General features: G+C 42.1%; 1 protein-coding gene across 1 annotated transcript in view; it reads left to right on the top strand.

Annotated features, from left to right (window-relative positions):
• Positions 1–14,628, top strand: part of LOC137646902 (WD repeat-containing protein 47) — a 358,427-nt gene that overhangs the window by 105,128 nt on the left and 238,671 nt on the right. Inside the window, exon 6 of the mRNA XM_068379977.1 lies at positions 10,895–11,000. Coding sequence (XP_068236078.1) covers positions 10,895–11,000 — 106 coding nt within the window. The remainder of the gene's footprint in view (positions 1–10,894; positions 11,001–14,628) is intronic.

Here is a 14,628-nt window from a genome sequence, read left to right as displayed (position 1 = left end):
GGGATTGGTGAAGGACGTAGCCCATCGGGTAGAAGTCAAGGCTATGCTGGAAAGGGGCGCTCTCCAAGAGGTTGATGATGGCTTCTCAAGCCTCTTCAATAAACTTTTTCTTGTCGAAAAGGCATCAGGAGGCTGGAGACCAGTGGCGAGATGTTGAAATTATCTTTTCCTCTTTGGCATGATGAAATTCTTGCCGAAAACGAGAAAATCAGACATAAAAATTAGTAAATGTCAGAGGTCAAACTCAAACAACGTTAAAAGTTTTTCTTTGTATTTTCACAAAGGCAATATTAATAAATCATGATTTTTATGAATTTTGTTCCTTTTTGGATATTAAAGCAAAACAAAGTTATTTATCATAATTCAATCATAAATGAAGATCCCTTTGATCGGTAACTTGCTTCTTTAGGTGAGATGGTTGCTCCTTCATCATCTCTCTCTTTTAATAACTCCGTTAATTTAGCCGATATTACCCATTTCTGCACTCTGATTAGAGTGAATTTTCTTCTTCCTTATGTTAGCGAGAAGTTGAAATTGTCTTTTCCTCTTTGAAATGAGGAAATTTTTACTGAAGACGAGAGAAAGACGTAAAAATTAGTGAATATCAGATGTCAAACTCAAACATTTACTCTCTATGAGGTTTGTGGTAGGACTGAAGGGCGAAGGGTGTAGTTTGCCGTGTAATCCATCGTCTTGTGACTCGTGGAATTTCTCACAATTTGTTTTACATTGAAATGTAATAATTATCAAAATTTACAATAACAAGAAATACTACATTTTCCTGTAGGGAACAATGCGTTTGGTTTATTGAGTTACTTTTACTAATTACCCTGTAACTATGAAAGTATGAGGAATTTTGATAAAATATTTCGTATATGCTTTCTCCATTGTCATAATAAGCTCGGTGAATTTTTTTTAGGATTTTGTGTTTTTCTTCCTATACCCACATATATTGGCATTCCTGTCAGGCCCCTTTATTATGCTATGTTGTCTTTTTTGTTTATAGTACTGTATGCATATTTACATCTAGAGCAAATTTATTCTGTAGCTCAGTACTTTTATTTGTAGATTTAACTTATTTTTGATGATTAGATGACAAATTGTCTGTAAATCACTTCAAAGGTCATATTTGAGACAAAAACATGCACAACACCACTCCTGTGTAAGTTTACCATGAACGCCTGAGCAATAAATTGTCCTGATCACTGAAGTGAATGCTAAAACAATTTATCTGGAAGAGAGGTCAGGGTTACAAGCAGGAACAAGAATTGAAAAGGCAAAACTGGTGCAGTTTGAGCTGGTGTATGCCATGCTCCTATCAACTAGGAAATCTGTCAATCGATTATGCATCCAGCATTTAGCTCCACATACATAAGCCTGCTGTATGCATCTGGCCGTTTGATAGTATAGTATATGTTGTGCATACACGACCATATATAATTTAATGTGCCTAAGCCATCTCCATCAACTATCTGTCCCTTTTTTCAAAAGTATATGAACATAAGTGACTTACATGTCAGTTTTTTTTAGACATCTTTCATAGCCTAGAAAAGGGCTCAGTAGTTTTGTATATTAGGTAGTGGCTGTTTTCATAGAGAGATTAGTGTATGTACATGACTTTCATGTGAATATGTACTACAGTAATTGGGATTTTTAAATATTAAACTTAGCCGGTGAATATATAAATAGCTGACGTCTCCGACGGCCCGACAGATTCCAAAAAACTCGCGAGCGATCGCCATGAAGGTTGCGTGTGTGCCCACCAGCACCGACTATCGGCCAGATACCGCATATACTTCTCAACCACTCCAGTTCTTCTCTGTCGGTGTCACCGACAACATTGGTTCCGCTCGCTCTAGACCTCGAGTTTTCTACCGAATTGGTGAAGTACTTTGTTTTGGGTTTTATTGGCGTTTCGCTGTGTTGGTTTGTCTCTTCAATAAAACTCTTGAAATCCTTTTTTGTTTTTTGTTGATGAACTTGGCTTTCCTTTGGATTTTCTCTGGTTTTTCGTAATGGCTGACCCTTCTCCTGTATATCGCAAATGTGCGAAAGATTGTAACAAATGTCTTCCGAAAGCTTCTATCGACCCTCATACTGTTTGTGCTAATTGCCGGGGTAAATCCTGCCAATTAGGAGATAGGTGTTAGGAGTGTGTGGTTTTATCGGAGTTCGAGTGGTTAGAGTATGAAAAATATACTCGTAAACTTGAAAGAGATAGGGTGAGGAGAAGCTCGTCTAGATCTTTAGAATTTTCCTCCTCCCATGCCCCTGAACCTAATCCTTCCCCTGTAGTGATAGTTTCTGAACCCCCTATTGGCACTCATGAACCTTCAATGCGCGATATGTTTTTAGCTATTCAAGCGTTGGGTGAGAAGGTTGAAACCTTAGCCTCGGACAGGAACCAGCTTATGTCCGATGTTAAGCTTTTAAAGAGTCAAAGTGGTAAATTGGAAAGTCAAAGTGGTAAAGTGGAAAGTGCACAAAATGTGTTTAGTGTTGCGACCGAGGGTTCGTCTGTTCGTGCTTGTCGCTCCCCTAGTTTGAGACCTCTTTCAGGCTCCCCTGCACCAGGGAGAAGGAATGTCGTAGGACTTAAGGGAGCGAGAGGTGTAAACTGACGTACAGACGTTCCCTCTAAGGTATCAGACGTTTCTCATCAAGAACGTCCTTACCATAAGACGGGGGAGACTAAGTTCTCCTCGTCTTCCGACGATTTGCCGCATAAGAAACCTTGGCGTAAGGTTACTAGACCCTTAAAGCGCAAATCAGTCCCTTCAGGACAGGTCCAGCGTCCTGTCTGTAGCCATTGGGGCAGCTCTGACCATTTTCAGTCATCGGATAGCTGTTCGCCTGTTAAGCGAAAGCGTGACACGGAGGCCGAGGGTCTCGTTCGGTGCGATGATTTGCATGCACAGACGTTGCCGACGTCACGGCCCGTTCCTACTCCCGTTGACCCGAAGTGGAGTGTCTTACAGGACATGCATGTGAAACTTTCATCTTTAATGGAGGTTTATGAGCATGAACAGGTTCGTAAAGATCCTTTGCTTGCGGTTCGCCAGTCCGACAAGCGTGACTTTGGTCTTCAACCGCCTAAGCGAGTTTTTTCTCGTCCTTATGATGTTAGCGCTAACGTTATCGGTGCTGTTAAACGCGACTCTGATCGTGTTCCTCGTCATTCACGTCAGTCACGTGACGTGGAACCCCCTTTGTCACACACTCAAGGTGACGTTCTGCAACTGTCGCCGCAGTCTCGAAGTGACGTTCGTCGGCCGACTCCGTTGCCCCGACGTGACGTTGAACGTCAGTCACCGCAGTCGGGTGTTGTTTTTCAAACTCAAACCCTGCAGTCAATGCAGCCCCGACGTGATGTCGAACAGCAGTTGACACAGTCTGTTGTTTGTCAGTCTCCAGACTTTCAGTCTTTGCAGCCTCGGCGTGACGTCGTTACCTCAGCTGTTGCTGCGGCTCCGTCGCATGTTGACATAGCCTGTCAAGCGTTGTCTCCTCGGCATGTCTCTCCGTATCGCGAGACTCGGCCGTTGTCGGATGAAGTTCCTTCGGATGAGGAAGTCGTTGATCCCCTTCCAACTGATGTTCCTTTGGGGACTCTTTCAGATGGAGAGGAGCCTAGGGTTGCTCAGCCCTCCCTTGATTTTAAGAAGATCATGCTAATTTTTAAGGACCTGTTTCCTGATCATTTTGTGTCTGCTGCTCCTCGTTCGCCCCCATCTGAGTTCACGCTGGGCCTAGCTTCTTCGACTCCGTCGTTCACGAAGTTAGTGCTCTCTCACTCTTCTAAGAGAGCTTTGCGTTTATTGGGCGACTGGTTAATGACCAGGAGGAATTTGGGGAAGTCAGCTTTTGCTTTTCCCTCTTTCAAACTGGCTTCTCGTGCGAGCGTCTGGTATGACACGGGAGAAGTTCTCGGCTTGGGAGTGCCTGCCTCTGCCCAGGGAGACTTCTCAAGCCTCGTAGACTCTCCTCGTCGTCTGGCCCTGAGACGCTCGAAAGTTTGCTGGTCCTCTTCAGACATAGATCATCTCCTCAAAGGAATTTATCGGACCTTTGAGGTTTTCAATTTTTTGAATTGGTCTCTGGGAGCCTTGAGTAGGAAGGTCTCGTCAGCAGACTGTGATGTCTCTCTTCAAATTATGTCCTGCATGGACAAGGCTATTAGAGATGGCTCTAATGAACTTGCTGCTACTTTCACAGCAGGGGTTCTTAAGAAGAGAGAGAGACTTTGTTCTTTTCTGTCTGCAGGTGTCACTCCTTGTCAAAGGTCAGAACTTCTCTCTGCGCCATTGTCTTCTGCCCTGTTCCCGCAGCAGCTTATTAGAGATATCGCAGCGTCTCTTGTACAGAAGGACACTCATGATTTGATGGCCACGTCTGCTCGTAAGGCTGTACCTTCGTCCTCTTATGTCAACAGACCTAAATTTGAAACTCCAGCGACAAGGTTTATCCCGCCTTTTTGTGGCAGAGCTCCCAGTAAGGAAGGCTCTCGTGCCGATAGTAAGCGGGGTAAGAAGAGAGGATCTAAATCCTCCCGTGGCAAAGTCTGACTGACCACGTCCTCAGACAGCAGTAGGTGCCAGATTGACCAACTTCTGGCAGGCCTGGGAGAAGAGGGGTGCAGACCGGGTGTCTGTTTTTTTGCTGAAGGAGGGTTACAAAATCCCTTTTGTACGGAGACCTCCTCTAGTAAAAGATCCGATAGACACCTCTCCCAGGTATCGAGAGGAGTCGAAGAGACAGGCATTACATCTGCAGGTGTCTCAGTTGTTAGAGAAGGGGGCGGTAGTGAAAGTCTCGGACCTTCAATCCCCAGGTTTTTACAACCGTCTCTTCCTGGTTCCAAAGAACACAGGAGGTTGGAGGCCAGTGCTGGATGTCAGTGCTCTCAACGTATTTGTTGTCAAAACAAAGTTTACGATGGAGACCACCAAATCCTTTCTAGCAGCAGTCAGAGAGGGGGACTGGATGGTCTCTCTCGACTTGCAGGATGCGTACTTCCACATTCCGATACATCCAGACTCTCAACCTTATCTGAGGTTTGTATACAGGAATGTAGTGTACCAGTTCCGAGCACTGTGCTTCGGCCTCAGCCCTGCTCCTCTTGTTTTTACGAGGCTCATGAGAAATGTAGCAAAGTTCCTACATTTGTCGGGGATCAGAGCCTCCCTGTACCTGGACGACTGGTTAATCAGAGCGTCGTCCCGTCATCGCTGTCTGCAGGACCTACAGTGGACTTTGGATCTTGCGAAGGAGTTGGGCCTCTTGGTGAACATGGAGAAGTCACAGCTGACTCCCTCCCAAACGATTCTCTATTTGGGGATGGAGATACAGAGTCTAGCTTTCGGGCTTTTCCGTGTGCCAACAGGATCGAGCAGGCTTTGCTCAAAGTCCGTCTCGTGCTAGAGAAAAACCGTTGCTCTGTGAGAAGCTGGATGAACCTCCTAGGGACGCTTTCATCCCTGGAACAGTTTATCTCTCTAGGGAGACTTCACCTACGCCCTCTCCAGTTCCACCTAGACTCCCATTGGAACAAGGAGAAAACTTTGGAGGCGGTCTCGATTCCGATCTCCGAACCAGTCAAGACTTGCCTGGCCTGGTGGGACAGCAATATAAGACTTCGAGAAGGTCTGTCTCTGGCAGTCAAGAACCCAAACCATGTGTTATTTTCAGACGCGTCGGATTTGGGTTGGGGGCGACTCTGGACAGTCTGGAATGCTCGGGTCTTTGGGCGGCAGACCAGAGGAGCCTTCACATCAACTGCAAGGAGCTGTTGGCAGTCCATTTAGCACTGAGGAGTTTCGAGAGTCTGCTTCGAAACAAGGTGGTAGAAGTGAATGTAGACAATACCACGGCCTTGGCTTACATCTCGAAGCAAGGAGGCACTCACTCCCACGCTCTTTTCGTCATCACAAGGGACCTCCTCATTTGGTCAAAAGATCGAAACATCTCGCTTTTGACGAGGTTCGTCCAAGGGAAGTTGAACGTCTTGGCGGACTGTCTCAGTCGAAGAGGTCAGGTGATCCCTACAGAGTGGACGCTCCACAAGGATGTGTGCAAGAGTCTTTGGATGACTTGGGGTTAACCCACCATCGATCTCTTTGCCACCTCGCTGACAAAAAGGCTCCCGACTTATTGCTCTCCAGTCCCAGATCCAGAGGCGGCCCACATAGATGCCTTTCTGTTGGACTGGTCTCACCTGGACGCTTACGCCTTTTCACCTTTCAAGATCCTCAACAAGGTGTTGCAGAAGTTCACCTCTCACGAAGGGACCAGGTTGACGTTGGTTGCTCCCCTCTGGCCCGCGAAAGAGTGGTTCACAGAGGTACTTCTATGGCTGGTAGACGTTCCAAGGAGTCTGCCTTTGCGGATGGATCTCTTACGGCAGCCTCACGTAAAGAGACTTCATCAAAGCCTCCCCGCGCTTCGTCTGACTGCCTTCAGACTATCGAAAGACTCTCAAGAGCTCGAGGATTTTCGAAGGAGGCAGCTAGAGCGATCGCGAGGGCTAGAAGATCCTCTACCATCAAGATCTACCAGTCGAAGTGGGAGGTATTTAGAGATTGGTGCAAGTCCTCCTCTATTTCCTCCTCCAGTACCTCTGTAGCGCAGATTGCGGATTTTCTCCTATATCTGAGAAACGGTCGCTCCCTCTCTGCATCCACCATTAAAGGCTACAGAAGCATGTTAGCTTCTGTTTTCAGGCATAGAGGCTTAGATCTTTCGAATAACAAAGATCTCCAAGACCTCCTTAAGTCTTTCGAGACCTCTAAGGAGCGTCGTATTTCAACTCCTGCTTGGAACTTGGACGTGGTCCTACATTTCCTAATGTCAGACAGGTTTGAGCCTTTAAATTCAGCCTCCCTGAAGGATCTGACCCTCAAGACACTTTTTTAGTGAGCTTGGCTTCGGCTAAAAGGGTCAGTGAGATCCATGCTTTTAATAAAAACATCGGCTTCTCGACCAATAAAGCAATATGTTCTCTTCAACTTGGTTTTTTGGCCAAGAATGAACTTCAGTCTCGTCCTTGGCCTAAATCTTTTGAAATATCTAGTCTTTTGGAGATATTAGGTAATGAAGTTGAAAGAGTGCTGTGCCCCGTTAGAGCTCTTAAGTTTTACTTATCTAGAACTAAACCAATGCGAGGTTGTTCAGAGGCTTTATGGTGCTCCGTTAAAAAGCCCTCGTTGCCCATGTCTAAGAATGCGTTATCTTACTTTATTAGACTTTTAATCCGGGAGGCACATTCTCATTTAAGTGAGAAGGATCGTAGTTTGCTTAAGGTCAAGGCTCACGAAGTTAGAGCGATAGCGACTTCGGTGGCATTTAAGCAAAATAGATCCCTTCAAAGTATTATGGACGCGACCTTTTGGAGGAGCAAGTCGGTGTTCGCTTCATTTTACTTGAAAGACGTCCAGACTCTTTATGAGGACTGCTACACACTGGGTCCATTCGTTGCAGTGAGTGCAGTAGTGGGTGAGGGTTCTACCACTACATTCCCTTAATCCCAATATCCTTTTAATCTACTCTTGAAATTTTTAATCTTGTTTTGGGTTGTACGGAAGACTAAGAAGTCTTTCACAATCTTTTTGATTTAGCAGGTGGTCAAAATGTTGTTTCTTGAGAGCGCCCAGATTAAGGGTATTGATGAGGTCCTGTTATAGGGGTGTTTGCCCTGGATATAGCAGCTCCTGGGAGTCTTTCAACATCCTGAGAGGATGGCTGGGCTTCGTGAGGAAAGCGGACTAATGAGGCAGAGTAATCATCAGAGTCAGCTTCCTTACCAGGTACCTATACTTAAGTTGGTTTTTTATGAAATATTTGTCAAAAACTCTTGAGCATATACGCCTTTATTGTTATAATACTGGTCTCTACCCACCACCATGGGTGTGAATCAGCTATTTATATATTCACCGGCTAAGTTTAATATTTAAAAATATTTTCATTATAAAATAAATTTTTTAATATACTTACCCGGTGAATATATAATATTAAAGGCCCTCCCTTCCTCCCCGATAGAGACCCTACGGACTGAGAAGAACTGGAGTGGTTGAGAAGTATATGCGGTATCTGGCCGATAGTCGGCGCTGGTGGGCACACCCGCAACCTTCATGGCAATCGCTCACGAGTTTTTTGGAATCTGTCGGGCCGTCGGAGACGTCAGCTATTTATATATTCACGGGGTAAGTATATTCAAAAATTTATTTTATAATGAAAATATCATACTTTGGATCAAATGATCTGTATAAAATTGTTTTCATTTATGGCATGTTGCACATGTGTGGTGATTGAAAATATTATTTTAGGAAATTTTTACTGTATATTATTTATGAGAAAATTTACTTTTGCCAACAACTTAGTCTAAACTCTGATTTTAAACTTTTTCAATGTGCCAAAGTTTGTATTATAGATGTTTAGGATAGCTTGTTGGATGTAAGGATAATTTGGAACAGCAGTAGCAAGCCATTGCTATCAATCCCCTCACATTGGCCTGTTCCTCGTGATAAGTCGTACGCTGATGGTTTTCTACATTAACATTCATGGCAAAGAAGACTGGGTCTCCATCGACTACCTAAAATCTGGTTATATATTGCCAGATGACACGCTTGCAGTACGCCTCTAGAGCAGGCGGCCCTCTTCCACATAAATTTATTTTTAGTGTGGGGAGCCATGTACTGCAAGTGTTTCATACACTCGTATAATGTAATGGTTTTGATTTTTCATCTTTTCGCTTGCTCTTCCCTGCACTGTTAATAGACCATCCTGTTTTTTCATGTTAGTTTGAGTAGAAGTTTGAAAAAAGCTGCTTATGATAATTCTAGTGAGTAATAATGAATATTTCTACAATACATGAGAAAATAAACAACTATTTCATTATTGCAGTAACTGTTGCAAACCACGGGACTTGAGTTTGGTATCTTGCTGCAATAAAAAAGGAGTACAGTATGCTATATGATGGGAAAAAAAGTAAAAAATATATTTTTTAAAAGCTTGTAGGAATTATATAAGAAATGTCTTGATAAAAGTCCTTTTATGTTGATGGGTAATTGTCAGGCTGCTGGTATGATTTATTATGCTAGAAAGGCAAAGATTGAATAATTTATAGATTAAGCAGTCAGTTTATACAGTGTACTTGGATGGATAGATAGCTTGTGTTGTAGTAGTTATCAAGGGTTATTATATCCTGCTACATGCAATTGTAATACAAGAATGTATTTGCTATTGCTTGTGTGTCAGGTGTCAGACTGATTTAGGCTTTATGTCTAGAATAATTAAGAACAATTTTTCATATTACACTTCATTTAATGTGGAGATTGGTGTTTTCCATCAACATCTTAATCATGTATTACATAACTTCTCATTGTTACTGGTTGGGTCGTATGCTTTAGTGCAAGGTTCACTAGTACTGTATTTGGAAGTGTCAGGGGGATTGTGGGGGATTGTGGCTTTATTTGTATTTGTTGTTATTTTGTGAAGTGATGTATACTTAAAATTCTAATTAACAAAAGGTGTTGAAGATTGATTGCAATTCTTTGTGCAGTAGAAGTTATTTTATATATATAGTAAAATCTTGCATTAACAGGACAAAGTTGGGCTTACAAGATTTGCCTGTGATGGGGTGTACTGAACATGATACAAAATTGAAAATAAGCCATTATAACTGCAATTTTGTTAAGTAAAGTGTAAAATATATTTTCAGTGGCTTGATATATAAATTGCTTTCTATTTTGCTAATTATACATCTTGATATTCTTGTTTGTAGTATTTACTATTATTAAATATATACAGTAATACAGGTAGTGTTTTTCAATGTGAATTTGAAGTGTGAGCTATGTTAAATGAGTAATAGGGGATTATTTTTCTGTAATAGTAATGTACATGTAATCAGGGGGTAATTTTGCTTTTACTTTCACAATTATGTAGGCAACATTATTACTTTGCCTAATGCAAAAAAAAATATATATTTTACAAAACTTTCTACTGCATATAAGCACAGCTGATAGCTAAAATATCTATTTTACTGTATATTGAAATACTGCATTATGATAAGGTCTGTTTATAGATATTTTCATTTTTTCCTTCTAAATTACAAACACAGTGAGTTCTATAAACAGATATTAATGCTTGAGTATTATGTAGTGCTTTAACTTTGCATTCAGAAGTGCAGTTATTTTTCAAGTTTGTGAACAAAGTATTCCCCTCTTGTCATTTAAGTTAAAAACAACACCTCTTTATACAACACTGAATTTTGTGGAGATGCAGAGAATCTATCAAGACCATGCTTCTGTCAGTAGGTTTCACCTTCATCCACAGCATAAGAAGCGGTGGACCATTTTGGCTGTTCCAAGTGTACGAAGGTAGTTTGCAACTATTAACCATATAAACAAATGCCTTTATGCTTGCTTTGATTTTACTGTATAAGTATTTTTTAAACTAGACATTCACAGGCTTCAAAGATGTGTTATGAAATATTAATAGCTTCAGGATTGTTTGTTTAAATATTGTTTTCATATATTAAATAGAAAGCGTCACCTGTGATACTTTGCACACGGGCCCATTTCCTTTATAAGCCAAAAAAGTTTTGTGACTTTAGATTTAGTTATGTTTTTTTTTCTCTTTTGGTGAATCTGATTTCTCTTCAATACAAGCTTTGACCAAAAACAGTAACGTATTACTTCAATTAACTCATTGGGCTGTCTGATACAGAAGTGTATGTATTGTAATTGAAGCAATTAAGTAATTTTTCTTATAAGAACAAACATTTTTTTAATTAAGATTGGTTATTATTTTTCCTTTAATTAGACAGTAATACCAGTGTTTTTATTCTTAGGCATTTAATGTATTAGTGTGATTCTTAATAGTCTTTGGTAATTGACAGGATGATGCCTGGTGTCATGCCCCCACCCCCAATGGGCAACCCTAACGATGCATATAATCCATCGGTACAACCACCACCTTATCACCAATCCTACGATTCACTCAAGGTGGGTTTTAATTTACATGCTATAGGCAGTTATGTTTCTCTATAGAATATTGTTGTGGTAATATCAAATATCAAGTTGTTTCTATATAAATACAAACCACCTTTATTGTAAGGGATTTTGACAAAGGAAAAATCTATTTCTGGGGAGAGACCTGTGACGGCCGGTGAAAAGTCCTTCTATCTACCTTTTCTGATATAAATCTTCCAAATATACCAGAGAAAAATAAAAGCATGGAATGCAGAGGTTACTACCCTCGAGCGAGCACCTCGTGAGTGTCGTGTGTACATCAGGGGTGTGTGAAAACCACTATTCACAGGCTGTCTTCCAATTAGATAACTCCTTCATCAAAGGGAAGGGCCGTAACAAAGACCCCAGAAACCACACTTGTACCACGCCACCGCCACCTACACGAACACCCTCCAGGTCATCCTTCTGTTTTGGACTTGCCCGCTAAGTCGTAATTGATTTGTTCGGTGTTTTTCGCAAGTGATTGTCGTTAATTCAACATGACTGACGTTGCTACTTCACCTTTACCAATGTTAAGTACCATAGTTTGTTTTGACAGTTTATTTCAGTACCGGGCTGAACGTGGTAGCAATTGTTAACAGGTAGGAAAGTGGCTTGTATTCCCACTATCATAACACATACTATTCACTCAGAAAGTTTGGACGTACTGTACTTCTGATTTTATTAGTTATATTACTTTAGTATTTTTTTAGTGCCTTTTATATTCTTGGGTATTCTGATAAAATATAGATGTGCATCATATTTATTATGATTTGGTTTCTTTTTTACTGTATTTCTTCTTCTTCTTTGTCTGCATCTTTTCCCACTTTTATGTGGGGTCGATGTTTCTGGCCAGCGTTCTCCATCTACCTCTGTCCCACACTTCATCATCGGTTAATCCCTTTGATCGAAGGTCATCCTTGATACAGTCCATCCACCTTTGCTTTGGTCTCCCTCTCCTTTCCTGTACCTCCATTTCCATCACTCTCCTCCCAACATACTGTTCATCTCTTCTCATGACATGACCATACCACCTCAGTCTACTTTCTTGGATCTTATCTGATAGACCTCTAACTCCAGTGGTACCCCCTAATTATCTCATTCCGTATCTTATCTCTTCTTGTCACCCCACACATCCATCTCAACATTCTCATCTCTGCCACATCCAGCTTCTTCTGTATAAGGTATACACCAGGGAATCCAATATGACATAAATACTAAAGAAATATTGTCTCCCCTACTCTAAGGCCAGTGTATCATTGTGCAAAGCACAGACTTGGTGTGTATAACAGGGATCATCAAGCTCAGGCATTATTGAATTCGACATATGCCACCAATGCTGGAACCCTCTAGCTATGGATGACTTGTCATTACTATGTCATTGATGAGAACCCCTACTAGAGTTGGAGATAACTCAAACTGCACATTAACTTGCACCCAGCCTTCGTCTAATTTCCTGAAACACAGATATTAAGTTTCAGTCGACAGGAAATTAGATGGAGGCTGGGTGCAAGATGATGTGCAGTTTGAGTTGTCTCCAACTCTAGTGGGGATTTTCATCAATGACATAGTAATGATAAGTCACCCATAGCTAGAGAGATCCAGCATCGGTGGTATGTGTCAAATTCGATAATGCCTGAACTTGAAGATCCCTGTCATACACACCGAGTCCATGTTTTGCACAATAATACACTGGCCTTTTGAGTAGGGGAGACACTATTTCTTTAGTATTTGTCATATTGGATTCCCTGGTGTATACCTTATACAGATAAGTCCTTTTTGACTGTGTTTATTCCATTATAATAGCAGAACATTAGAAGTGAAATAAGTTATTTAAGGTTTATAATTTTTGTGCCTCTGTAATTGTAAGTGTTTTGAGGAATATAGTGTTGTGCTAGGTCATAAGCCTTTATTGATTGTTCTATTGAGTTACCTTTTTGGGATTAAAATGATGCTTGATTTCCAAGGACTTATCTGTATAAGGTATATACCAGGGACTACCTAGAGACTATCCAGCACCTCCTCACTCAGAGAGGATTTTCGCGAGTTGCGAGAAAGATGACGGGATACCTCCGAGACTGCTTCTGTGGTTGATGTCGTGGAAGGTGCATCTCTCCCTTCGATGCCACTATTCCAGCGATAGTGGAGTTTCTTGTACACATTCAGGAAGAAATGCTCCTCTCGGTTTCGGCAATGAAAGGCTACCGCTCAACCTTAAGTCTGGCCTTTAAACTGAATGGAGTAGATATTTCCTCTTTGTTGGAACTTTCTCTGCTACCTGTCCCCAATCAGAAGTTAGACCTCCTCCATGGAACGTGATTCGCATCCTTCAGTCTCTGAAGGGTGCCCCCTACAAACCATTAAGCCAAGCAACAGATTGCCACCTCACTTTGAAGATGGTGTTCCTACTCGCCCTGGCTTCGGCCAAAAGCGTTAGTGAACTGCATTGTCTTTCCTATGACTTTGCCCATTCAAGGGGATGGGGAAAGGTAATCTTCAGTTTTGTCCCTGAGATTATTGCTAAGATTTAAAATTCGGGAATAGCTGATTCTAGATTCGGGCCCTTCCGGATTGAGAGTTTTTGGTTCTTTACCAATGACCCAGATCAACTCTTACTGTCCAGTAAGAAGTCTTAGGAGTTACCTGAAAAGAACAGTAGCAGCTCGCTCCCGTGTATCGACACACTTTGTCAGCACGGGGAAGGTCAAGAGGAGGGTCACGAAAAATAACAACTCGGCTTGTATTTGCAAGGTCATCGACATGGCAATGGAATCCTGACCCTCCTCTACCACCAAGACTCAGAGCTCATGACATCAGGGGCATTGCAACGTCCCAGGCGTTCAAAAGGAACTACTGTACTCTGTGGTGCCGATATTGCAAGTGGACGTATGGAAGCATTAAACAACCTTCACTGCCCGCTACCAAACGTTTTCTATTGGTCCTGTGGTGGCTGAGCAACAAGTTGTTTAAACACCTCAAGCTCCTTGATGGACAAGTAGCAGAGGATTGAGGGGTAAGGTTACCTAGGATTAGTCTGGGAGGAATGAGTAAGGATGACTGGCTCCTTTTCTTTCCTTTATCTTCCCCAGTTCTAGGGAACCAGCACCATGGTCCTCAGCTCAGCAGGCTTCACCTTTCTCCATAGAAAATCATTTCCCTTGTATAACCTATTATAGAAATAATAGTAGTTGTGTTCCCAGTACCTTTAGTGAGGGGGAATTGGGTAATGTCTATGGTACAGTACTCTCAAAGGTTCTTATGACTTAAAGAACTCATACCTAGACTAGTCGCATTGCTAGTATCACAAACACACAGCTTGCGAGGCCGCTAGTTTTGCGGAGCACGGTATCTTACCGAGGTGCAAGTGTTCCCACCAGTTACGATTTAGTATCATACAGTGAAAACCCCGGGTTAATGCCGAAAGCCAGTTGGTACAGACTTTCACCCTCCTAAGAGGTGTTAGAATAGGAAATGAAGTGAGCGATTGGTTTCCGGTGAGAGTGGGGCTGAGACAGGGATGTGTGATGTCGCCGTGGTTGTTTAACTTGTATGTTGATGGAGTGGTGAGAGAGGTGAATACTCGAGTGCTTGGACGAGGATTAAAACTGGTAGGTGAGAATGA

This window comes from Palaemon carinicauda, chromosome 1, assembly GCF_036898095.1.
Source record: "Palaemon carinicauda isolate YSFRI2023 chromosome 1, ASM3689809v2, whole genome shotgun sequence".
Classification (NCBI taxonomy): domain Eukaryota; kingdom Metazoa; phylum Arthropoda; class Malacostraca; order Decapoda; family Palaemonidae; genus Palaemon; species Palaemon carinicauda.
This window is presented reverse-complemented; position numbering and strand designations above follow the sequence as displayed.